Source organism: Oncorhynchus keta, chromosome 16 (assembly GCF_023373465.1).
Source record: "Oncorhynchus keta strain PuntledgeMale-10-30-2019 chromosome 16, Oket_V2, whole genome shotgun sequence".
Taxonomy (NCBI): domain Eukaryota; kingdom Metazoa; phylum Chordata; class Actinopteri; order Salmoniformes; family Salmonidae; genus Oncorhynchus; species Oncorhynchus keta.
This window is the reverse complement of record NC_068436.1, coordinates 9,748,570-9,775,303: the sequence shown is the minus strand read 5'-3', so window position 1 is coordinate 9,775,303 and position 26,734 is coordinate 9,748,570. Positions and strand designations below refer to the sequence as shown.

The 26,734-nt window shown below is 44.2% G+C and overlaps 3 protein-coding genes across 9 annotated transcripts in view; 2 read left to right on the top strand and 1 right to left on the bottom strand.

Annotated features, from left to right (window-relative positions):
* LOC118395624 (uncharacterized) overlaps nt 1-26,734 on the bottom strand; it is a 180,880-nt gene that overhangs the window by 56,214 nt on the left and 97,932 nt on the right. The window lies entirely within an intron of this gene.
* LOC118395546 (zinc finger protein 239-like) lies at nt 8,408-14,753 on the top strand. 6 transcript variants are annotated; one of them, XM_052465184.1, is made up of 4 exons: nt 8,408-10,103; nt 10,457-10,587; nt 10,815-10,978; nt 14,624-14,753. In XM_052465184.1, exons 1-4 carry the CDS (start codon nt 9,821-9,823, stop codon nt 14,640-14,642), a joined length of 597 nt encoding a protein of 198 aa, XP_052321144.1. In that variant the 5' UTR covers nt 8,408-9,820; the 3' UTR covers nt 14,643-14,753. The 6 variants fall into 6 exon arrangements, with proteins under 6 accessions (XP_052321144.1, XP_052321140.1, XP_052321141.1 ...); XM_052465180.1 differs by having other exon boundaries at nt 10,808-10,978; XM_052465181.1 differs by lacking the exon at nt 14,624-14,753 and adding an exon at nt 13,730-14,597 and having other exon boundaries at nt 10,808-10,978.
* Nucleotides 19,101-26,734, top strand: part of LOC118395564 (neurotrophin receptor-interacting factor homolog) — a 238,501-nt gene continuing 230,867 nt past the window's right edge. Inside the window, exons 1-3 of one of the 2 annotated variants that reach the window (XM_052465094.1) lie at nt 19,101-19,620; nt 21,650-21,780; nt 23,574-23,744. In XM_052465094.1, the coding sequence (XP_052321054.1) occupies nt 19,332-19,620; nt 21,650-21,780; nt 23,574-23,744 (591 nt within the window). In that variant the 5' untranslated portion in view covers nt 19,101-19,331. The remainder of the gene's footprint in view (nt 19,621-21,649; nt 21,781-23,573; nt 23,745-26,734) is intronic. The other variant, XR_008066155.1, reaches the window with a different exon arrangement.

The following is a 26,734-nucleotide window of genomic DNA, read 5'->3' as shown; positions in this document are numbered from 1 at the left end:
AATGCGGTGCATACATTTTTGTACATCCCTGTTAGGGGGCATTTCTCCGTTGCCAAGATAATCCATCCACCTGACAGGTGTGGCATACCAAGAAGATGATTAAACGGGCATGATCATTACACAGGAGCACCTTGTGCCGGGGACATTAAAAGGCCACTGTAAAATGTGATTGCAGGAATGTCCATCAAAGCTGTTGCCAGAGAATTGAATGTTAATTTCTCTACTATCAGACTCATTTTAGAAAATTTGGCACTACGTCCAACCGGCCTCACAACTGCAGACCATGTGTAACCATGCCAGCCCAGGACTTCCACATCCAGCTTCTTCACCTGAGGGATCATCTGAGACCAGCCACCTGGACAGCTGATGAAACAGAGTTTTTGCAGAAACACTGATGCAAACCCAGTCAGAAATGGGTCTCCGAAGAAGCTCATCTGCATGCTCATCGTCCTCACCAGGGTCTTGACCTGACTGCAGTTCGGTGTCAGAACCAACTTCAGTGGGCAGATGCTCACCTTAGATGGACACTGGCATGCTGAAGAAGAGTGCCCTTCATGCGTGAATCCCGGTTTAAACTGTACTGGGCAGATGGCAGACAGCGTCTGTCTGGTGATGTGTGGGTGACCTGTTTGCTGATGTCAACATTCTGAACGGAGTGCCTCATGATGGCGATGGTGTTATGCTAAGGGAAAGCATAAGCAACAAACACAATAGCATTTTATCAATGGCAATTTGAATGTACAGAGATGCCGTGAAGAGATCCTGAGGCCCATTGTCGTGCCATTTATCCGCCTCCATCACCTCATGTTTCAGAATGATAATGTACGGCCCCATGTCGCAAGGATCTGTACACAATTCCTGGAAGCTGAACATTTCCCAGTTCTTCCATGGCCCGCATACTCACCAGACATGTCACCCATTGAGCATGTTTGGGATGCTCTGGATTGACAGAGTGTTCCAGTTCCCACCAATATCCAGAAACTTTGCACAGCCATTGAAGAAGAGTGGGACAACATTCTACAGGCCACAGTAAACAGCCTGATCAAGTCTATGCGAAGATGTCGTACTGCACAAGGAAAATGGTCACACCAGATACTGACTGGTTTTCTGATCCATGCCCCTACCTTTTTTTTAAATGATCTGTGACCAACATATGCATATCTGTATTCCCAGTCATGTGAAATCCATAGATTAGGGCCTACTGAATATATTTCAATTGACTGATTTCCTTATAACTTTAACTCTGTAAAATCTTTGAAATTGTTGCATGTTGCGTTTATTTTATTTTTGTATATTATCAAATCAACTAACATGTTTGCATAGTGTCATATCAACTAGCATGTTTGTATATTACTCATATCAATCCCTCATTGCCCAATTGGGGCGGCAGGTAGCCTAGTGGTTAGAGCGTTGGGCCAGTAACCGAAAGGTTGCTAGATCGAATCCCTGAGCTTTTAAAAAAATCTGAAAATGCCACATAGCAGGGTGATCATATCAGATCCAACATCCTCTCACTCTATCTCTTACAGTCAGTAGACATGGAGGATGGGAAACCTGATCTGCTGCTAGTCAAAAAGGAGCAAAATAAATAAATACATACAGTAGGGGTAGTTGTTTGGGCTAAATTATAGATGGGCTATGTACAGGTGCAGTAATCTGTGAGCTGCTCTGACAGCTGGTGCTTAAAGCTAGTGAGGGAGATAAGTGTTTCCAGTTTCAGAGATTTTTGTACATCGTTCCAGTCATTGGCAGCAGAGAACTGGAAGGAGAGGCGGCCAAAGGAGGAATTGGTTTTGGGGGTGACCAGAGAGATATACCTTCTGGAGCAGTGCTACAGGTGGGTGATGCTATGGTGACCAGCGAGCTGAGATAAGGGGGGACTTTACCTAGCAGGGTCTTATAGATGACCTGGAGCCAGTGGGTTTGGCGACGAGTATGAAGCGAGGGCCAGCTAACGAGAGCGTACACGTCGCAGTGGTGGGTAGTATATGGGGCTTTGGTGACAAAACGGATGGCACTGTGATAGACTGCATCCAATTTATTGAGTAGGGTATTGGAGGCTATTTTGTAGATGACATCGCCGAAGTCGAGGATCGGTAGGATGGTCAGTTTTACGAGGGTATGTTTGGTAGCATGAGTGAAGGATGCTTTGTTGCGAAATAGGAAGCCAATTCTAGATTTAACTTTGGATTGGAGATGTTTGATGTGAGTCTGGAAGGAGAGTTTACAGTCTAACCAGACACCCAGGTATTTGTAGTTGTCCACGTATTCCTAGTCAGAGCCGTCCAGAGTAGTGATGCTGGACGGGCGAGCAGGTGCAGGCAGTGATCGATTGAATAGCATGCATTTAGTTTTACTTGCATTTAAGAGCAGTTGGAGGCCACGGAAGGAGAGTTGTATGGCATTGAAGCTCGTCTGGAGGTTAGTTAACACAGTGTCCAAAGAGGCGCCAGAAGTATACAGAATGGTGTCGTCTGCGTAAAGGTGGATCAGAGAATCACCAGCAGCAAGAGCGACATCATTGATGTACACAGAGAAGAGAGTCGGCCCAAGAATTGAACACTGTGACACCCCCATAGAGACTGCCAGAGGCACGGAAAATAGGCCCTCCGATTTGACACACTGAACTCTATCAGAGAAGTAGTTGGTGAAACAGGCGAGGCAATCATTTGAGAAACCAAGGCTATCGAGTCTGCCGATGAGGATGTGGTGATTGACAGAGTCAAAAGAGTACAAATGTGCTTAACAATTCTCATAATAAGTTGCATGGACTCACTCTGTGTGCAATGATAGTGTTTAACATTATTTTTAAATGACTACCTCATCTCTGTACCCCATACATACAATTATATTTAAGGTCCTTCAATCGAGCAATGAATTTCAAACACAGATTCAACCACAAAGACCAGGGAGGTTTTCCAATGCATCACAAAGAATGGCACCTATTGGTTTATGGGTACAAAAAAAAACAGACATTGAATATCTCTTTGAGCATTGTTAAGTTATTAATTACACTTTGGATGATGTATCAATACATCCAGTCACTACAAAGATACAGGTGTCCTTCCTAACTTAGTTGCCAAAGAGGAAGGAAACCACTCAGGGATTTCACCATGGGGCCAATGGTGACTTTAAAATAGTTACAGAGTTTAATGGATGTGATATAAAAAAAACTGAGGATGGATCAACAACATTGCAGTTACTCCACAATACTAACCTAATTGACAGAGTGAAAAGAAGGAAGCCTAAACATTCCAAAACATACATCCTGTTTGCAAAAAACTTGACAAAGCAATTAACACTTCGTTTTCCTGGAAAAAAAAGTTATGTTTGGGGCAAATCCAATAAAACACATTACTGAGTACCACTCTATATTTTCAAGCACAGTTCTGGCTACATCATGTTATGTTAGGTATGCTTGTAATTGTTAAGGAACTGTGAGTTTATCAGGATAAACAAGAAATGGAATGAAGCTAAGCACAGCCAAAGTCCTAGAAAACCTGGCAGAGTAGATGATATGGTGATGGATGGTGTGATGGTGTCTAAAAATGCTTCACTGATGAAAGTGACATCCTTGTCCTGTTGTTTGATGCTGGTGTTTTATAATGAGGAAATGATTGTGCTTTAATTCATGTTTACTTGACATAAAGTAGTGAAGATGTGTGTAATGTGATGTTGAGTCTTTTCAAAAACTATTCTAAAATGTTTTGATCAAAGCGAGATTTACAGAAAGTCAAGTGTTACCATACTGAGAAAAGTTATTCTACTTGTCATGTATTGTTTTGTACAATAAAAGTACTGTACACCAGGTTACGTGAATGTGTGACCATTTTGTTCAAATTAAATACAAAATTGACTGTGCTGCCTGACTTGGTTATTTTTGTGTCATTGCAGGGACGTGAAGTGAAGTGTCCTCTATCTCAGTCAAACCAAAACATACTGAATTCTTGAATCAACACATATGGACAGTTTTTATAATAAACTCCAATGGCTCCATATTGTTAGGTACTTGAATCACATTGTTAGAGATGGGCCTTACTGTGGTTAAGATTTTATATATGTCATGTTCAGCAAAGACTTAAAAACCTTTATGCTCTTCTGTACAATTTGTTTTTAGGGTAGTGAAAGGATCTCTGAAGCGGCTGATCACAAAACATGGCCCCGGATCAGGGCCCTGGATCAGGAGTCATCAAACAAGCTAAGCGTCAGTATAGAGACAAAGTGGAGTCGCAATTCAATGGCTGAGACACGAGAGGTATGTGGCAGGGTCTACAGTCAATCACGGACGACAAAAGAAAAACCAGCCCCGTCGCGGACCATGATGTCTTGCTCCCAGACAAACTAAACAACTTCTTAGCTTGCTTTGAAGACAATACAGTGCAACTGACACGGTCCGCTACCAAAACCTGCGGGCTCTCCTTCACTGCAGCCAACGTGAGTAAAACATTGAAAACAACATCTCCACCCAGCCGATCCTAAAAAAAAAAAAATATGCCATTTAGCAGACGCTTTTATCCAAAGCGACTTACAGTCATGTGTGCATACATTCTACGTATGGATCCTCAACACTGGGTCCCCACAAGCGTGCTTTCTCAGCCCTCTCCTGTAATCCCTGTTCACCCACGACTGCGTGGCCATGCACGCCTCCAACTCAATCATCAAGTTTGCAGACGACACTACAGTGGTAGGCTTTATTACCAACAACGACGAGACGGCCTACAGGGAGGAGGTCAGGGCCATCGGAGTGTGGTGTCAGGAAAATAACCTCACACTCAATGTCAACAAAACAAAGGAAATAATTGTGGACTTGAGGGAGCAGCCCCCTATCTACATTGACGGGACAGTAGTGGAGAGGGTGGAAAGTTTTAAGTTCCTCGACGTACACATCACAGACAAATTGAAATGGTCCACCCACACAGACAGCGTGGTGAAGAAGGCGCAGCAGCGCCTCTTCAACCTCAGGAGGCTGAAAAAATGTGTCTTGTCATCAAAAACACTCACAAACTTTTACAGATGCACAATCGAGAGCATCTTGTCGGGCTGTATCACTGCCTGGTTCCTGCAGCTGCTCCGCCCATAACCGGAAGGCTCCAAAGGGTAGTGAGGTCTGCACAACGCGTCACCAGGTGCAAACTACCTGCCCTCCAGGACACCAACACCATCTGATGTCACGGGAAGGCCAAAAAGCTCATCAAGGACAACAAGCACCCGAGCCACTTCCTGTTCACCCCACTACCATCCAGAAGGCGAGGTCAGTACAGGTGCATCAAAGTGGGGACTGAGAGACTGAAAAACAGCTCCTATCTCAAGGCCATCAGACTGTTAAACAGCCATCACTAACATTGAGCGGCTGCTGCCAACACTCTGACTCAACTCCAGCTCACTTTAATAATGGAAAAATGTATGTAATAAATGTATCACTAGCCACTTTAAACAATGCCACTTTATATAATGTTTACATACCCTATATTACTCATCTCATATGTATATACTGTACGCTATACCATCTACTTGTGACGGCCCTGAATTTGTCTGAACCGTCTCAGTGCAGCTCCTTCCAATAGGACGCTTTCCCTTTAATTCCTAATTAAATAGCCAGCATCAGCTATGCAAAAGTGGGGTTGTGATGGAGACGTGACTGCGGATGTGTTCAACCCTCAGTTCCCGAAGCTTCTCTATTCCGTTTGTTTTGTTGCCGTTAAACGTGTGTTTTGTAGCTTAAGAGAGTACCCAGGATCCACTCTTTGCGTCCGTGGACTACACCTCTCCGTGGCCTTTCTCCGCTGGAGATCTATTGGCGGATTGGATTGTCTGACTGACCGACTACAACCTTTTTGTATACGGTATTTCATTTGTTTTGATGTGAGGTATACTGTGATGATTTATGTTGTTAGTTGTAGTTGAGGACTTAGTAAGAGTTGATACGCTTTAAAGTTCTGTGGTAAAATTATTGTTATATTGATTGTATGTTTAGTACTGGGTTTACGCTACACTGAATGAACTGACACATTGCGTGACAAAAGTCACTTGAGTTCACTGAACTCCTTTACCGGGCTGGACTCTTTTTAGGCCCGAGGTACAGGACATTTCTGGAGGAACCAGAACTCATTGTGATATTATTATATGTGTGTGTGTAATCATTGTTGTTGCTAATACAACCCACGCAACAGAATATAGTTGTTTTTGAAGTTCTTACCAATGTTTTAAGGGTTTATGAAAAGTTTATTTCCATCCTGACTTTTACATAAGTCCTTTGTATTGGTGTAGACTTGACGGACCAGATGGGACTCATTCCCACCCAAACTAAAAGGAGAAACCAATGTTTTCTCTGGTAGGCACAACCTACCTGGCACCCCTATAAATAATAACCTCAAGTCAAAACCGTTACATACTGCATCTTGCCATCTTAATGTAATTAAATGTATCACTAGCCACTTTAAACAATGGCACTTTATATAATGTTTTCCACCCTCTCTTTATATAATGTTTTCATGCCCTACATTACTCATCTCATATGTATATACTGTACTCTATACCATCTACTGCATCTTGCCTATGCCGTTCGGCCATCACTCATTCATATATTTTTATGTACATATTCGTATTCATTCCTTTACAATTGTGTGTGTATAAGGTAGTTGTTGGGAAATTGTTAGATTACTTGTTAGATATTACTGTATGGTCGGAACTAGAAGCACACATTTCGCTACATTCGCATTAACATCTGCTAACCAGGTGTATGGGACAAATAAAATTTGATTTGAGCATGTCATCCTGGGAACCTTGGGAGCCTTCAGAGAGAATATATAGATTGATTTTAATGTTTTTGTGAATGGATGCTTATTCTTTAACACTATTTGATGCGGTCTATCTGCCATATCTATGTGTTTGACCAAAACGGCGCTCACTTTTAGCCATGAGTGTGCATGTATTATGGTCGTTGTCCTTTCAGCACCACGAGCCTGTCACCTTTGATGTGTCACTCTTGTTGTTGCTGTTGGTGATGGTGTGATAGTGGTGTTGGGCTACCATAGGTTGTGTAAACAGTGTTTTTTTGTTTTGCTGGTCGCATTATTTTCTACTGTGTGTTACATTTGTCTGCTGGTTCTGTCTCTGTGTAAGCGCAGCCCGAAACTTGGCCAGGGTTGTCTGATTCATTCATAATGTCACCAAAATGCATTGCTCTTCCTTCGCTATAACGTGAATGGTCCGACTACAGGAGATACAATGTAGGATATTGGAAGATTTTTGGTCCCTCTGAAGGCTTAGGTCCTACAGTAAAAATTTGCTAGAAATAGACCCTCCTGTTCCTATGATACGAACAAACAATCACCACAGTATCCATGATGAACAGAGCAGGTCACCCTGGGCTTCAGACTTTACAGAGAGTAGTGGGAGACCCCCCCTGGTGGGAGTCTTTCAGCAAGTCTGTCTTCTCCTTCAGGGTCTCGTCTAATGCCTGGTGACTGGGTTCATAAAAAGCCTGGGCCTGGATCTAGCCTTCCTCAGTTACCTCAGGGTTACCCCACCAATACAGGTGGGTCAGGATGGGTGTTCACCACGAGAGGTACCTAGCCTATAACACACCAGACAAACCCAACAACACCCAAACAATGGCTAGAGGTCAAGCAGGGAGCTCAAAGACTAACCACCTTAGTCTGGTGGCTCCTGTTTCTACCTCCTCTGGTTAGGACGGACGCAGACAAGCCATATACCTGCGCCACGTGTGGGAAGCCCTTTCCCAAGGTGAACTGTGACAAAGCACCAGACCGTTCACATCAAGTAGAGGCCCTTCAAGTGTAAGCTGTGTTACAAGAGCTTCTCCTTTTTGAGTTACCTTATCAGACATAGGAGTGTCCACAACAGGGAGAAATTGTGACTTGATCTATGCAGGGGAACTATTCTTTAGCTGATTATTTTATCATCCTCTGAAGTGTCCTGGGATAAGAGTTTTTTTTAAATGTATTTCTAAGTCCCTCAGTTGAGCATCTAGGTATGCAGTATTCTCACATGACACAGACTTGTTTTTTGGTTCCTGGGTCTGGAAGACCACTCAGCGGAGGAGTTGCATGGAGTATTGTCACGAACCGTTCCACCCGCTCAGGCCCCAGAGCCTAAGAAGGGAGCTTTGGAGCTTTGAAGGACAGAATAATTGGGAGTATTGTACATTTATTTTGAGTTGTGTGGATTAAGTTTGTCTACACCACGTATGAATGTACTATTTACATTGTTTTTTTTAATCCCATCCAGTTGTTGGTGTCAATACACCTTTTTGGGATGTAATCCACCATTAAAACCACAGAAGAAGTTAAGATGGATGACGAGGAGGAAACCTGACAACTGTGGCAAGTTTTGGGAGCATGGAGAGGCCAGATATAGATTGGTCAAAGGAACAGAAGGTGGGTATTGAACAAAGGCCATTAGTGTGTCTGCTGCAAGCAATTCAGCGGATGATGGCGTGGCATGAGCGTGGTAAACGGACAGACGTGGTTATGGACCGCAAGGAATAAGTAGAAGAGGGAAGTGCAATGGGAAGATGTGTGTTGAAGAAGAGTAGTGCCAAGTACAAACTGTATTCTGCTGTCTGATGGCTCAGGAATTTTACCTGATGAGAGTGAGGATGAATTACCTGCGGTGGCAGGTGTGGTGAAGACCTCCGAGTCCAAGCCTCGCCCCAATGGTCATGTGGATGGTTCTGTCCCAGTGTGAGTGACATTTTTGGAGAAAGTGGATCCCTGCCTTTTGGCTGACCCAGGCTGGGTAAAAATAAGTTGGGAACTGTTAAATTGGTGATGGTAGTCGAAATGGACTTGTGGTGGTTTTCTGTGTTCTGTCTGTGTTTCTTTGTGTTACGTGCCAAGGGACAAGACATGTGACTTGCCTTTGAAAGGAGTGATTACTGGGGTGGGGCAACTAAAATTGAAGATTCCCTCTGGCGAGCGTTGTGAAACTGAGAAGAAACTGTCTGTCCTTTTCGAGTTATGAAGCAGTCTTTTCCTGATAGAGAGCTTTTGCTCCGAACCCACTAAGGTGTTTCAGATGCCAAGCTTATGGTCATGTTGCAGCAGTGTTTAGGGGTTGAGATTCCAAAATGTGTAAAGTGTGCAGGAGGGCAAGGGACAAAGGAATGTGTAGTGTAGGTTGAAAAGTGGGGGTGCCCATGTTGCTGGGGATCAGAAGTGCCCGGTGCAAGAGACAGGTTGAGGTTGCCAGGGAGAGCAGAGGATGATGGGTCAAGGGCCTTGGCCTATACAGAGTGATACGAATTTGTGCTTCAGTAAGGTTTGCTTCCGAGCATTCATTGCCATGGTTATCAACTGTACCGCAGAAATGGAACATAAATCACAGAATATATATGTTGTGGTGGCAGCTGCAAAGTACTTGGGTTTACCAGGTTTTACTGGAGAAGAGTTACAAGGTCTGTTGAACAAGAGTCCCATTCTCCCAAACCATTAAAGTAGTGGAATAGTGAGGTGGTTTTTATTTGTTTTATGAAATAGTGGTATATAGGTGTAGGGTTAGTTGGTGTTTTATCTTTGTATCACAAAATGTAACGTGAACGATCTCACGGTAGGTGGCAGCATGCAAAAACACCATGATACCAAAGAAGTAGAAAACGGAAGTGAACAGTAATTTGGCATTTTTTCCAATTTCCACGTTAGCGTTTTTGTTGTTATTTAGACGTTTATTAACATCATGGAACTCAAAATATGACTATTTTAACTGCACAGCATCACATAATTATCGCAGGTGGTCTTTAATTCGCGCTGGAAACAGGACTTGGTTGATATAGCTACGTAACGCTAGCTCGCTGCTAACAATGGCTAACTGTATGGTTTTTCACACTCAAATAGCCTCCATTATGGAGGTGCTAGCGAATGCAGCCGTGGCAGAGATCTGTAAACTCGTAGACAACGACTATAAAGTGTTTCGTTTGGAAATGTCTCAAAGCCAGAAAGAAAACAAGGGGTTGCGGAGGAAACTACAACTAATGGACTGGAAGGTGGCACGGGAGCGCGCGGAGAGGACAATACGAGAGCGCGTCCCCGCCAGTCGTCCCAGTAGTGTCAAGATCCTCGACCGATACAGAGGAATGGCAAGAGGTACATTTTCCAGAAGGCTGAGTCTGCACGACTTGTCGCCGTTCATTTAATAGCTCCGTTACCTTCTGCAGATGTGTTAACAAAAATTGGGTCTTGGTCCGTTTTTGGATAGCAAGCACTTGTGCAAAGACACTATCATATTCTAACCAGATTATTGATTTACTGAATTTCCTATTATTTACTAAATTAAAAGCATGTGATGCATGGAACATAATACATTGATCAATATGTGTTACCTTACATCCTTGCCAATTGTAGAGTGTCAATATTGTAAAATATACATTGACCGTACCTAACTTGAGCATTGACCGTACCTAACTTAACTACCACTTTTCCCCTAATCACTCTCTTAGTTGAAGAACATCTCACTGTAGGCCACAACAGCTTTGTGAAGCCAGTGGGACACAATGCGTGGAGAGATGACCAACCCATTGCTATAGATGAGGGGACTGGAACCTCATCCCAACATGTTATTGTGATAGAGGTCAGTGTCATAGTGTAACATTCAAAATTAAAGTACATCAAATATGGCTAATTTATTTCAGAAAGGCTCCCCTTAGCCATTCATTTGCTTACATGGTCATCCTTATTTATCTGCCATATGGGAGCTCGTGTGACTTCCTGACAACATTGTTATTAACTTCCCTGATTGTTATCCAATTAAACTCATGTACCGATAATAACCTAATCTCTTCTTTTGTCAGTCTGCAGGTCCTGGAGGATCGTCTCTGGTCAAGCAGGAGAGGACTGAAGGAGACGACCCACAACACAGCAGAGACATCCAGACTGAAGCAGCGGCTGGAGTGGTGCCCCCTGTCGCAACGGACGACCTTGCCACCACGCCCCGGCCCAGGACCCGACGTAGCATTACGGAGGTCAGTGGAACACCGAAGGCTGTCCTCAAGTCAGAGACAGACACCGAGACTTTAACTGTATCACGAAGGCTCTTACACACAGGATCAGACCCAGAGAGACTGGGCTGTCCTCCTGCTCCCGGCTCAGAGTATTTTCTTTATGGTAGCCCGAGGACGGTTCATACCCATCAGGACTCAGTTGCAACGTTAGAGACTGTCAATTATCCGTCTTGTTCTTACACTACAGAGATGGACCCTGGCAAAATGACCTTGGGTTTAGAGACACAGACTGATCTGTCTAGACGGGACTGGAACCAGTACAGTAGTAGGCTATACTCTGAAGGGTGCCTAGATAAGAAAGAGGAGGTTATTGCCGTAGATGAGGTGACTGTGAAAGTGGAGGGCGATGTTCCTCTTCTATGGAATGAGACTCACTTAGGAGAAGGACATTCACAAGGCAGAGATTTCTTAGATTACAGGGAAAGCTTAGAGACAAATCCAGATGTCACGACCCACTCCCCTTTACACACACTCAGGGATCACGAACCAGTGTCCACATCTATGGGGCCTTCCGATCAGGTATTGAACTCAAAGGTACAAAAGGCCAAGGCTCAGGGAGGGGGACCAGCATCAGGTGGTAGTAAAGTGAAACGCTTCCTCTGCATGTTCTGTAACAAAGGCTTCAGCTGCCTACAGAAGGTGGAGATCCACCAGAGGGTCCACACAGGGGAGAAACCCTTCAGCTGTACCCAGTGTCACATGCGATTCGCTGAGGCTGGCAACTTGAAGCGGCATCAGAGGGTCCACACAGGGGAGAAACCCTACAGCTGCCCCCAGTGTCACATGCGTTTCGCTCAGTCTGGAAACCTGAAGATGCACCTGAAGGTCCACACGGGAGAGAGGCCATTCGCCTGTACACACTGCAGGAAGAGGTTCTCAGAAAGGAGCTACCTCAGGATACACCAGCAGAAAAATCATCATTCCACTATAACATAGAAAGTAAACATTCCACTCAATCGCTTATGACATTTTAGACAAACCCTGTATTAAAAACAAAGATTAATTTTCATTGGTTGTTAGTAGAAAAGATCCACAGATGCATTTGGAATAATGAGTAACAGATTTCAGTGTTGAATATTCCTGGATAAAATTTTGCATCCAGACATTCTGTGATTTATAAGGCGTAAAAAAGTCTGTTACATATTTTGTTTGTACTGTGTAGGCTATATGATGTTCACAAATGCTTATTTCATTACTTTCATTCCACTACTGAATTTTTGCCAAGACCCTTTTAATGAGAAAATGTATGGAGTTTATGCAGATTTTTAGTTTGTGTAGTTTTCATATATAGTGTATTTAAAACTAGTTCATGTTTAATAAACACGAAATTGAACTCTTCATTGACTCTTTAATATACATCACATCTGATCTCACGCTTTATAACCAATATACACCTAATAAATATAACTACACATACACACACTAACAAACACCTACTGTACATGCACCCGCATGCCCGACTAGCATCACCACACTGGATGGTTCCGACCTTGAATATGTGGACACCTATAAGTACCTAGGTGTCTGGCTAGACTGCAAACTCTCCTTCCAGACCCATATCAAACATCTCCAATCGAAAATCAAATCAAGAGTCGGCTTTCTATTCCGCAACAAAGCCTCCTTCACTCACGCTGCCAAGCTTACCCTAGTAAAACTGACTATCCTACCGATCCTCGACTTCGGCGATGTCATCTACAAAATCGCTTCCAACACTACTCAGCAAACTGGATGCAGTTTATCACAGTGCCATCCGTTTTGTCACTAAAGCACCTTATACTACCCACCACTGCGACTTGTATGCTCTAGTCGGCTGGCCCTCGCTACATATTCGTCGCCAGACCCACTGGCTCCAGGTCATCTACAAGGCCATGCTAGGTAAATCTCCGCCTTATCTCAGTTCACTGGTCACGATGGCAACACCCATCCGTAGCACGCGCTCCAGCAGGTGTATCTCACTGATCATCCCTAAAGCCAACACCTCATTCGGCCGCCTTTCGTTCCAGTACTCTGCTGCGTGTGACTGGAACGAATTGCAAAAATGAAGTTGAGATCTCCCTCACCAACTTCAAACATCAGCTATCCGAGCAGCTAACCGATCGCTGCAGCTGTACATAATCTATTGGTAAATAGCCCACCCATTTTCACCTACCTCATCCCCACAGTTTTTATTTATTTACTTTTCTGCTCTTTTGCACACCAATATCTCTACCTGTACATGATCATCTGATCATTTATCACTCCAGTGTTAATCTGCAATATTGTAATTATTCGCCTACCTCCTCATGCCTTTTGCACACATTGTATATAGACTCCCCTTTTTTTCTACTGTGTTATTGACCTGTTAATTGTTTACTCCATGTGTAACTCTGTGTTGTCTGTTCACACTGCTATGCTTTATCTTGGCCAGGTCGCAGTTGCAAATGAGAACTTGTTCTCAACTAGCCTACCTGGTTAAATAAAGGTGAAATTAAAAAATTAAAATGTAAAAATAGTCAAGTTTGTCTGATGTGTCAGCTAGGATAAGTCAAGCCACATCTTTACCCACAACATATTTATGTCCACCATGATGGGTTTAACAACAATGAAGTAATTTTGTAACTACAGTATAGGACTAATGTAGTGGGGATGGGTAAACACTATGTTGAAAGTGTGTTTATTATCTGTGTGTACGTACCTGAGGGAGTGTATGTCTGTATCACCTGTCTCTTCCAGGAAGAGGAGGGTCCAGAGGTGCTGCTGGTGGAGGAGGGTCTGGGGAACACTGAGGGGACCATGGTCATGGAGGACAACCAGACTACACCATGGTCATGGAGGACAACCTGACTACACCTCCTGAATGGTATTCAGACAGTAGTTCAGTGGGCTCACCTCAGTGAGACTGTGTGGTCCTGTGCTGCTCAGCTGGTTCCTCTGTGGGTTCAGGAGGAGGTGTAGTCTGGTTGTCCTCCATGACCATGGTCCCCTCAGTGTAAGTTGCTGTAGGCTATATGTATTTTCCCCTTAACTTGCTCCCCCATCTTTAGTCCACTCAGTAGATCAATGCTCTCTTGTCAGTCTTCTATTGTCTCCTCTTTGACCAGCAACAGATCAGACTTCCCTTCCTCCATGGCTACTGACTGTAAAAGATACAGAGTGAGAGGATGTTGGATCACGAAATCTGATATGAGCACCCTGCTATGGAGCATCTTCTGATTGGGCAATGAGGGATCGCTATGAGTACTATACACCATTTAATTGTTTGATAATTCAAAGGCATTGTCCCACACTTAAGACAAAATTAATCCAAGGCCTGGGCTCATATCCACACAGTCTCTCAAGTCCCCACCTGTCTACATGGTCTTATTTATTGTTATCTGAAAGGGAAAACTGATCCTAGATCAGCACTCCTACTTTGGAGAGACTTTGTGGACACGGGCCCTGACAAGAGAGCATTGATCTACTGAGTGGACTAAAGATGGGGGAGCAAGTTAAGGGGAAAATACATATAGCCTACAGCAACTTATGTTTGCTTACAAAAACACAATGTATGGACTTCAGCAGTTAATTTACAAAGAAAAACATGTAGTTTTCTCTGCAATGCTTTTAAAGTCTAAAGTCTTCCTGCAGGTGGATGGCTGGAGGCTAACAGAGGAGACTGGGTGGCCATCTTGGATTCCCAAACCCAGACCGGTGCAGCCAAGGGCCCATGGGACAACATCAATGAGCAGGCCTGGACCAGAGATAAATTAGTGGAGGTCAGTGGATGGGACAGCATCCTCAACTCTGGCCTGGGGAAGAACACTGTTAACCACAACCAGAAACAGACAGTGGAACACAAAACAACAACCAAATTTAGTCTCCAAGACAAGAGAATGGATGAGACATTTACATTTACATTTAAGTCATTTAGCAGACGCTTTTATCCAGAGCGACTTACAAATTGGTGCATTCACCTTATGACCAGTGCGAGGTGTAGATTTGGTCTGCGGGGATGGGGAGGCCAGGTTCGTATGCAGCAGGAACGAACAGAGAACGACTCGGCTAGCGATGCTCCGTCCTGCTCCTATAGTTGTGATTCAGAGAGACTGATGACGTCTCATGTTAACCCCCCAACATGTGCTGCCTTCAGCCTGCCTTCTTTAGGATCTATCAACTGGAACATGAACCCTGCGACAACACAGACACTCCCTGGCCTTCATCCTCCACAGTCTCCTGTTAAACCAGACCTCAGACAATGCCAGTGCCTTAACAGTAAATGGCTACACAAGCCCATTGACAAATGACAGTAGTAGTAACGCTATCAGTATATCTGGTGGCAAAGAGTAGCTCTTCCCGGGTTCATTCTGTGGGAAAGTCTTCAGTTTCCCCAAATAGGTGGAGATCCACCAGAGGATGCACACGGAGGAGAAACCGTTCGGCTGCCACCTGTGCTGGGCCAGTTTCTCCCACTCGTCCAAGCTGAAGAGGCACCAGAGGGTCCAGACGGGAGAAACCCTACAACTGCCCCCAGTGTGAGAAGAGGTTCTCTCACAAGCACCAACTGAAGATGCACACGGGAGAGAGGCTGTTCGCCTGTACACACTGTGGGATGAGGTTCTCAGAAAGGAGCTATCTCAGGATACATCAGCAGAAAATGCACATGGCCCATGTATAGAGTATAGTGACATGTAACATAGTGCTAGTTAGTTTGTTTGTAATTAATTATGTTGGTTTTGAATGTTTAGGGAACTGAGAAAAGAATGAGTATGATGAGGCAGAGTAAATGATATGGTGATGGTTGGTGTGATGGTATCTGTAAAAATGCTTCACTGATGAAGAGTGAACTAATTCCCTTTAGGTTGATGCTGGTGTTTTATATAGTAAGATAAGATAGTGCCTTAATTCATGTTTACTTGACATAAAATAGTGAAGCCTTTTTAATGTAATGAACCTTTTCCAAAGTATTCTAAAATGTTTGTTTTTTTATGAAAGCAAGGGTGGCAGATTTACAGAAAAGGTAGTGTGTTACCATAGTCTGACCACCAGGATTGAGGTTGTTCAGTCCACAGGTTGTGGTGGAGTCTCTGACTCTGGGCCAGGATGGGCATTCACCACGAGAGTTACCTAGCCTATAAAACAGCACACAATCCCAACAACACCCAAACAATGGCTTGAGAAGGGAGCTCAAAAACGAATCACCTGAGGGTGGTGGCACGTGCTACGACCTCCTCCACTGTCATTGGGTCACAACATGGGAGGGGCGAGCATTAGGACGAATGGCGACAAGTCGTATGCTTGCCCTACGTGTGGGAACCGATTCGCTTGCGCAAACTATTTGACCAAGCTTTTTCTTCTTGTGTAGTCTTATCAGACATGGGAGTGTCCACAACGGGGAAATAGACAAGTTGTCTGTTTCTCTCTTTTATTAAAAGGTTTTTATTCAGGTCACTTTTCCGCCAATCAGGTTCGGTGGCGCTTCCGAAAGCTTTGTGACAGGTTGGTGCAGGCACCCATCTAGGCTTCAAGAAAGGCTGCTGGGAGTCCGGCGGCGCTTTTGTGGCAACCGGGGCTTCCACAGGGGGGCTAGGAGTTTCTTGGAGCCGCTCGCCAAGCTTTTGGCCACAAGCTGCTGCTCCCGGGCATGAAGAAGGCAGAGGTCGGCTGTTTGGTAGCCGACGCACCACAGGAAAGAGGCAGCTGCTTCTTTTCCTACCCTAACTTCACGAGACGCCCCGTTGTCTTTCTCATGGTTTCTCCGAAGAGGCCCTTTTCAGAGATTGGTGCATTGAGCAAAGGGGTCTTTTCTGTCTCCTGGATGGAAGTCATGGAGAGCCAGAGGTGGGTCTGCATCATGACCAATGCAGCCATCACTTGGCCAGCGCAGACTGCCAACACTTGAGTGATGTGGAGAGCAGAGATGTCGAAATGTGCCACCTCTGCAATGCCAGCCTCTATTGTGGATCATCATTCTCCCAAGTCATCCTATAATAATGTGACCACCTATGCTCCAAGCAGGCCCAGTTATTCAAGCTTAATGGGCACTCTGCCTACTTTCTGAGCTGCTAATTGTTGCTCACCTAGAACCCATAACACTTCAATAGCCCAAGGGTGAGGTTATTCGACTGGGAGCCACCCAGGTCTTCGAAAGCCAAGTCAACAAACAGGTCACTGACCATCTCGAATCCCACCGTACCTTCTCCTCTGTGCAATCTGGTTTCCAAGCCGGTCACAGGTGCACCTCAGCCACGCTCAAGGTACTAAACGATATCATAACCACCATCGATAAAAGACTACTGTGCAGCCGTCTTCATTGACCTTGCCAAGGCTTTCGACTCTGTCAATCACCATATTCTTATTGGCAGACTCAGTAGCCTCTGTTTTTCTGATGACTGCCTTGCCTGGTTCACCAACTACTTTGCAGACAGAGTTGACAAATCGGAGGGCATGCTGTCCGGTCCTCTGGCAGTCTCTATGGGGGTTCCACAGGGTTCAATTCTCGGGCCGACTCTTTTTCTCTGTATATATCAATGATGTTGCTCTTGCTACGGGCGATTCCCTGATCCACCTCTACGCAGACGACACCATTCTGTATACTTCCGGCCCGTCCTTGGACACTGTGCTATCTAACCTCCAAACGAGCTTCAATGCCATACAACACTCCTTTGGTGGCCTCCAACTGCTCTTAAACGCTCGTAAAACCAAATGCATGCTTTTCAACCGTTCGCTACCTACACTCGCACGCCCGACTAACATCACCACCCTGGATGGTTCCGACCTAGAATATGTGGACATCTATAAGTACCTAGGTGTCTGGCAAGATTGTAAACTCTCCTTCCAGACTCATATCAAACATCTCCAATCTAAAATCAAATCTAGAGTCGGCTTTCTATTCTGCAACAAAGCCTCCTTCACTCACGCCGCCAAACTTACCCTAGCAAAACTGACTATCCTACCGATCCTCGACTTCGGCGATGTCATCTACAAAATAGCTTCCAACACTCTACTCAGCAAACTGGATGCGGTTTATCACAGTGCCATCCATTTTGTTACTAAAGCACCTTATACCACCCACCACTGCGACCTGTATGCTCTAGTCGGCTGGCCCTCGCTACATATTCGTCGCCAGACCCACTGGCTCCAGGCCATCTACAAGTCCATGCTAGGTAAAGTTACGCCTTATCTCAGTTCACTGGTCACGATGGCAACACCCACTCTCCAGCAGGTGTATCTCACTGATCATCCCTAAAGCCAACACCTCATTTGGCCGCCTTTCGTTCCAGTTCTCTGCTGCCTGTGACTGGAACGAATTGCAAAAATCGCTGAAGTTGGAGACTTTTATCTCCCTCACCAACTTCAAACATCTGCTATCTGAGCAGCGAACCGATCGCTGCAGCTGTACATAGTCTATCGGTAAATAGCCCACCCAATTTTACCTACCTCTTCCCCATACTGTTTATATTTATTAACTTTTCTGCTCTTTTGCACACCAATATCTCTACCTGTACATGACCATCTGATCATTTAGCACTCCAGTGTTAATCTGCAAAATTGTAATTATTCGCCTACCTCCTCATGCCTTTTGCACACAATGTATATAGACTCTTTTTTTCTACTGTGTTATTGACTTGTTAATTGTTTACTCCATGTGTAACTCTGTTGTTGTTGTCTGTTCACACTGCTATGCTTTATCTTGGCCAGGTTGCAGGTGCAAATGAGAACTTGTTCTCAACTAGCCTACCTGGTTAAATAAAGGTGAAATAAAAATAAAAATAGTCCTGAAGAGAGAAATCCAGAGAGGAGTTTTACTAAGGTTGGATTTCTTGCGTTTATAGCCATGGTGATCAACTGCACTGATGGAGCAGAAATAATAGAAGATAGACCTGATAGTTGCAGCAGCAGAGAAATATTAGGGTGAGAGATTTTAGTGCAGAAGATCTACAGGGAGTTTTGAGAGGAGGAGTTCCATCTTCCCAGGACTGATGTAGGATCTCTTGGGGCCAAAGTAGTGGGATGGGTGGTGGTTTTCGGGGATAGTGTATAGATACAGGGTTGGTCCATTACTATTTAACTTTTTTTGTGACCAAAATGCGCAATCCGCATTCCCGACCTGTGAAAGGCAGCAATGGGCAACACATCGTCTTGTCTGCCGGAAATCACACAAAGAAGTAGTAAACGGAAGTGAATCGTGCCCAGGAACAGTTTCGACGTTAACGTTTTGTTGTTATTTAGACGTTTATTAACACCCTGGAACTGAAAATATCACACACTTACCCCAGGGTAGTGTTTAATTCGCGTTGAAGACGGGACTTGGTTGGTAGATGTTATCTAGGTAATGCTAACTATCTAGCCGCTAAGAATGGCTAACTGTAACGTAATGGTTTTTCACACTCAAATAGCCTCCGTTATGGAGGTGCTAGCGAATGCAGCCGTGGCAGAGATCTGTAAACTCGTAGACGACGACTATGCAGTGTTTCGTTTGGAAATAACTCAAAGCCAGAAAGAAAACCGGGCATTGCGGAGGAAACTACAGCTACTGGAACTGAAGGTGGCACGGGAGCGCGCAGAGAGGACAATACGAGAGCGCGTCCTCGCCAGTCGTCCCAGTAATGTCAAGATCCTCGACCGATACAGAGGAATGGCAAGAGGTACATTTTGCAGAAGGCCCGTTCCCTTCTGCGCATGTGTTAAGCAGAGTTGGGTCTTGGTCAGTTTTTGGATATATTTTTTATATATTTTTTGGAGGGTGGATCAGCTTAATATTGCGTATTAAATGTTGCTTCCAATGTAATTGTCTGCATCATTTCCAATCCCCCATATTTTTTTGGTAAATATATATATCCATACACGCATGCATATACATACACATGTATACATATACATACCTATATAGACATACATACTTTTTTAAAGAATATACCTTTATTATTATTCCCGCAAACCCTTCCGCCGATCCCCCAATTGGAGTAAACTAATAAACACTTCTGCTTCTACCTTCAATCCATACATGGATTGTAATTCAATAATTCCGCTGATTACTTCACAATCTTGCACAGACACAAAATCAAATCTAATTTTATTTGTCACATACATATGGTTAGCAGATGTTAATGCGAGTGTAGCGAAATGCTTGTGCTTCTAGTTCCGACAATGCAGTAATAACTAACAAGTAATCCAGCTAATAATTCCAAAACTACTACCTTATAGACACAAGTGTAAGGGGATAAAGAATATGTACATAAAGATATATGAGTGAGTGATGGTACAGAGCGGCATAGGCAAGATACAGTAGATGGTATTGAGTGCAGTATATACATATGAGATGAGTATGTAAACAAAGTGGCATAGTTAAAGTGGCTAGTGATGCATGTATTACATAAAGATGCAGTAGATGATATAGAGTACAGTATATACGTATACATATGAGATGAATAATGTAGGGTATGTAAACATATTAGGTAGCATTGTTTAAAGTGGCTAGTGATATATTTTACATCATTTCCCATCAATTCCCATTATTAAAGTGGCTGGATTTGAGTCAGTGTGTTGGCAGCAGCCACTCAATGTTAGTGGTGGCTGTTTAACAGTCTGATGGCCTTGAGATAGAAGCTGTTTTTCAGTCTCTCGGTCCCAGATTTGATGCACCTGTACTGACCTTGCCTTCTGGATGATAGCGGGGTGAACAGCCAGTGGCTTGGGTGGTTGTTGTCCTTGATGATCTTTATGGCCTTTCTGTGACATCGGGTGGTGTAGGTGTCCTGGAGGCCAGGTAGTTTGCCCCCGGGGATGCGTTGTGCAGACCTCACTACCCTCTGGAGAGCCTTACGGTTGTGGGCGGAGCAGTTGCCGTACCAGGCGGTTATACAGCCCGACAGGATGCTCTCGATTGTGCATCTGTAGAAGTTTGTGAGTGCTTTTGGTGACAAGCCGAATTTCTTCAGCCTCCTGAGGTTGAAGAGGCGCTGCTGCGCCTTCTTCACGATGCTGTCTGTGTGGGTGGACCAATTCAGTTTGTCTGTGATGTGTACGCCGAGGAACTTAACTTACTACCCTCTCCACTACTGTTCCATCAATGTGGATAGGAGGGTGTTCCCTCTGCTGTTTCCTGAAGTCCACAATCATCTCCTTAGTTTTGTTGACGTTGAGTGTGAGGTTATTTTCCTGACACCACACTCCGAGGGCCCTCACCTCCTCCCTGTAGGCAGTCTCGTCGTTGTTGGTAATCAAGCCTACCACTGTTGTGTCGTCCGCAAACTTGATGATTGAGTTGGAGGCATGCGTGGCCACGCAGTCGTGGGTGAACAGGGAGTACAGGAGAGGGCTCAGAACGCACCCTTGTGGGGCCCCAGTGTTGAGGATCAGCGGGGTGGAAATGTTGTTGCCTACCCTCACCACCTGGGGGCGTTCCGTCAGGAAGTCCAGTATCCAGTTGCACAGGGCGGGGTCATATTCTTGACTTAGTGCATTTCCGATCACTTACTCATTAAAAACAATCTGATGAATGGAACATAATCAGTCGATCTATGAATAGTTTTGTGACTTGTTACCTTACATGTGACGTGTTAACCTATATACTTGCCAATTGTAGACCGTGTCAAATACTTTACAATATAGTGTTGAGCATTGACAACACAGTACCTAACCTAAGCACCTATTTTCCCCCAACCACTCTCTCAGGTGAAGGACATCTCACTGGAGGCCACAGGAGCTTTGTGAAGCCAGCGAGAGACAATACATGGAGACATGACCAACCAGTCATTGTTGATGAGGGGAGTGGAACCTCAACCCAGCACTTTATGGTGATAGAGGTTAGTGTCATAGTGTAACATATAAATTACAGTACATCTAATGTGGCCCGTTTTATTTCAGGAAGTCTCCCCTCAGCTATTTATTTGCTTACTTGTACATCTTCATGTACATTGGGGCAAAAAAGTATTTAGTCAGCCACCAATTGTGCAAGTTCTCCCACTTAAAAAGATGAGAGGCCTGTAATTTTCATCATAGGTACACTTCAACTATGACAGACGAAATTAGGAAAAGAAATCCAGAAAATCATATTGTAGGATTTTTAATGAATTTATTTGCAAATTATGGTGGAAAATAAGTATTTGGTTTATAACAAAAGTTTATCTCAATACTTTTGTTATATACCCTTTGTTGGCAATGACAGAGGTCAAATGTTTTCTGTAAGTCTTCACAAGGTTTTCACACACTGTTGCTGGTATTTTGGCCCATTCCTCCATGCAGATCTCCTCTAGAGCAGTGATGTTTTGGGGCTGTTGCTGGGCAACATGGACTTTCAACTCCCTCCAAAGATTTTCTATGGGGTTGAGATCTGGAGACTGGCTAGGCCACTCCAGGACCTTGAAATGCTTCTTACGAAGCCACTCCTTTGTTGCCCGGGCGGTGTGTTTGGGATCATTGTCATGCTGAAAGACCCAGCCACGTTTCATCTTCAATGCCCTTGCTGATGAAAGGAGGTTTTCACTCAAAATCTCACGATACATGGCCCCATTCATTCTTTCCTTTACACGGATCAGTCGTCCTGGTCCCTTTTGCCGAAAAACAGCCCCAAAGCATGATGTTTCCACCCCCATGCTTCACAGTAAGTATGGTGTTCTTTGGATGCAACTCAGCATTCTTTGTCCTCCAAACACAACGAGTTGAGTTTTTGCCAAAAAGTTATATTTTGGTTTCATCTGACCATATGACATTCTTCCAATCTTCTTCTGGATCATCCAAATGCTCTCTAGCAAACTTCAGACGGGCCTGGACATGTACTGGCTTAAGCAGGGGGACATGTCTGGCACTGCAGGATTTGAGTCTCTGGCGGCGTAGTGTGTTACTGATGGTAGGCTTTGTTACTTTGGTCCCAGCTCTCTGCAGGTCATTCACTAGGTCCCCCCGTATGGTTCTGGGATTTTTGCTCACCGTTCTTGTGATCATTTTGACCCCACGGGGTGAGATCTTGCGTGGAGCCCCAGATCGCGGGAGATTATCAGTGGTCTTGTATGTCTTCCATGTCCTAATAATTGCTCCCACAGATGATTTCTTCAAACCAAGCTGCTTACCTATTGCAGATTCAGTCTTCCCAGCCTGGTGCAGGTCTACAATTTTGTTTCTGGTGTCCTTTGACAGCTCTTTGGTCTTGGCCATAGTGGAGTTTGGAGTGTGACTGTTTGAGGTTGTGGACAGGTTTCTTTTATACTGATAACTAGTTCAAACAGGTGCCATTAATACAGGTAACGAGTGAAGGACAGAGGAGTCTCTTAAAGAAGAAGTTACAGATCTGTGAGAGCCAGAAATCTTGCTTGTTTGTAGGTGACCAAATACTTATTTTCCACCATAATTTGCAAATAAATTCATTAAAAATCCTACAATGTGATTTTCTGGATTTTGTTTCTGTCATAGTTGAAGTGTACCTATGATGAAAATTACAGGCCTCATCTTTTTAAGTGGGAGAACTTGAACAATTGGTGGCTGACTAAATAATGTTTTGCCCCACTGTATCTGCCATAGTGGAACTTGTTAGACTTCCCAACAACATTGTTATCCAATTCAACTCTTGTGCCGGTAATAACCTCATCTCTTCTTGTGTCAGTCTACAGATGCAGAGGCTGCAGGTCTTGGGGTGAAGCAGGAGAGGTCTGAAGGAGAGGACCCACGGCACAGCAGAGACATCCAGACTGGAGCAGCTGGAGCGCACCCTGTAGCCACAGAAGACCCCACCACCACCCCAGCACTGCCCAGGACCAGACACAGCATCACGGAGGTCAGTGGAACGCCGAACGCCATCCTCAAGACAGAGACTATAACGGGGCTGAGGCAACTGGGCTATCCTCCTGCTCCCCGCTCAGAGTATTTACTTTATAGTAAACCGAGCCCGAGGACGGTTCTGTCCCATCGGGATTTAGGTGACTCGTTACTGACTGGCAATGATCCGTCCTGTTCATACGCTACGGAGACAGAGATGATACCTGGTGTCATGCCTGTGGGTTTAGATGCACAGACTAATCCAATGAGAGGAGACTGGAACCAGTACAGTAGTAGTGTATACTCTGAAGGGTGCCTAGATAAGAAAGGGGAGGGTCTGGTTGTAGATGAGGTGAAAGTGGAGGGTGAAGTTCCTCTGACATGGAATGCAGAGTCTAATTTAGGAGAAGGACACTCGCAGGTCAACACCAGTGACTTCTGGGATTACAGGGAAAGCTTAGAGACAAATACAAACTTCACAACCCACTCCCCTTTACACACGCTTAGGGATCGCGACTCAGTGTCCACGACTATGGCACCTTCTGATTCACACGCCCATGTCCTTTTCGATCAGGTATTGAACTCAAACGACAGTGCTAGATCCCAGTCTCGAAGAGGGAGAGCCACATCAGGCAATAGTAAAGAGAAACGGTTCCTCTGCATGTTCTGTAACAAAGGCTTCAGCAGCCCCCAGAAGGTTGAGATTCACCAGAGGGTCCACACAGGGGAGAAACCCTACAGCTGTACCCAGTGTCACATGCGCTTCGCCCAGGCTTGCAACCTGAAGAGGCACCAGAGGGTCCACAAAAAGAGAGAAATTCTACAGCTGCCCCCAGTGTGAGAAGAGGTTCTCCCACCAGCACCATCTGAATATGCACCTGAATGTCAACACGGGAGAGAGGTTGTAACGCCTGTACATAGGGCTGTTACTGTGTCCTTATTCACGCCACACTGGCGGATTGCAGTCAAATTCCACATGACCATTGAGTCACGGTAGCTAGGCTACTCCAAAATTGTGCTCTGTAAATGAATGGTGCTGATGAGTGTTAGTAGGTTATCAAACTTGCTTATGGCTATCAAGTTGCTAATGGCCTGGTACTCAGCGCTCTAGTGTCCCTCTAATCACTTTGACATAAAAGCTATCAAAAATCGCATCAAAGATTTAGCAGATTATTCAAATTAAACCATGGAGTTCACAATAGCAGCAAAAAAACATGTTGCATTCTGAAAACGCAGGTGTATTGACCATGACATTCAATTTCAAGTTCCACATTTTTATATTTAAATAGACTCTGCTTTTATCTGAAATGTTTCATCCATTTTATTACGCTAATTAAATTAGCATAATAAAGGGGTTAACTGGTTAGGACAGGGGTTAACTGGTTAGGACAGCTCATGAGGACTCCTAAGTATCTGTTGAGTATGTGGGATTTTATTACGAAAGAGGCTTCATGCATAGCTTTTATTTTTACCCATAAGAGTAGGAGTATATGTTTTTGATACTTAAAGGGGTGTCAAAATTCAGGATCAAATAGCTAAATTATTCATAGTATGACCATCTTAAAACAATTCCATATGTCAGCTTTGAACCCTCCCCCAACAACAGTATAGACTTACAGGGGTTAACTGTTACATTAACCAGCAGCATATTGTATTAGCATTCTAGCTAATGCATTTGGAGTTTACTTTTCATCAGATGGTAAATTAGCCCAAATCCACATTTCATATATTTGATCAATAAGATGTCCCTACTGTTGGTGTGTCCAATTGTGAGTGCATCTGTCATTTCAACGGAAGATTGTGGTTACACTAATGAAGAATTAAATCAAATAAATTTGATTCAGAGTGAATTAATGATGCGTGTCAAGAGCTGGTCATTTATCCAACACCTATTATTGCATTCGTATTTCATCACCACTGTCCATTTCAAGCATATTAATTAAGGCTATACTATTGTTCAGATAATATAATAATTGTATGTGATTTATAATGACATAAGATAAAAATAACTACATTTTAACATAGCATCCTCTTGAACTGACCTGTATTTTCCTGCATTCTAGACACGATGACTGAGTGGACCCATGTATTAAATGCCAGTTTGTTTAGTTAGAAAAAGCAGGTGAAATCTATGTAAATGCATATTTTTGCATCTAGACATAAAACGACAGTTACATGTTGTGTTTGTAGTGTGTAGGCTATACGATGTTCAGAAATGCCTTTTTCATTACTTCCATTCAACTACTTAATTTTGTTCCCCAAGACACTTTTAATGAAAATAGCAATTGAATAGAAATATAAATGCAACGTGCAACAATTTCAACATTTTTACAGAGTTACAGTTAATATTGTCAATTTAAATAAATAAATGAGGCGATAAAATATGGATTTCACATGACTGGGAATACAGATATGCATCAGATACCTTAAAAAAAGGTTAGCTGCGTGGATCAGAACCCGCCAGTATCGGGTGTGACCACCATTTGCCTCATGCAGCGCAAAACATCTCCTTCTCAGAGTTGATCAGGCTGTTGATTGTGGCCTGTGGACCCACTCCTCTTCAATGGCTGTGCGAAGTTGCTGGGTATTGGCGGGAATTGGAATACGCTGTCGTACACGTCGACCCAGAGCATCCCAAACATATATGCCCAATGGGTGACACATCTGGTGAGTATGCTGGCCATGGAAGAACTGGGACATTTTCAGCTTCCAGGAATCGTGTACAGATCCTTGCGACATGAAACATGAGGTGATGGCGGTGGATGAATGGTATGACAATGGGCCTCAGGATCTCGTCACAGTATCTTTGTGCATTCACATTGCAATTGTGTTTGTTGTCTGTAGCTTTGCCTGCCCATACCATAACCCCACCGGCACCAGGGGGCACTCTGTTCATAACGTTGACCTCAGTAAACCGCTCACCCACACTACGCCATACATGCTGTCTGCCATCTGCCCATTACAGTTGAAACCGGGATTCATCCGTGAAGCGTGCCAGTGGCCATCGAA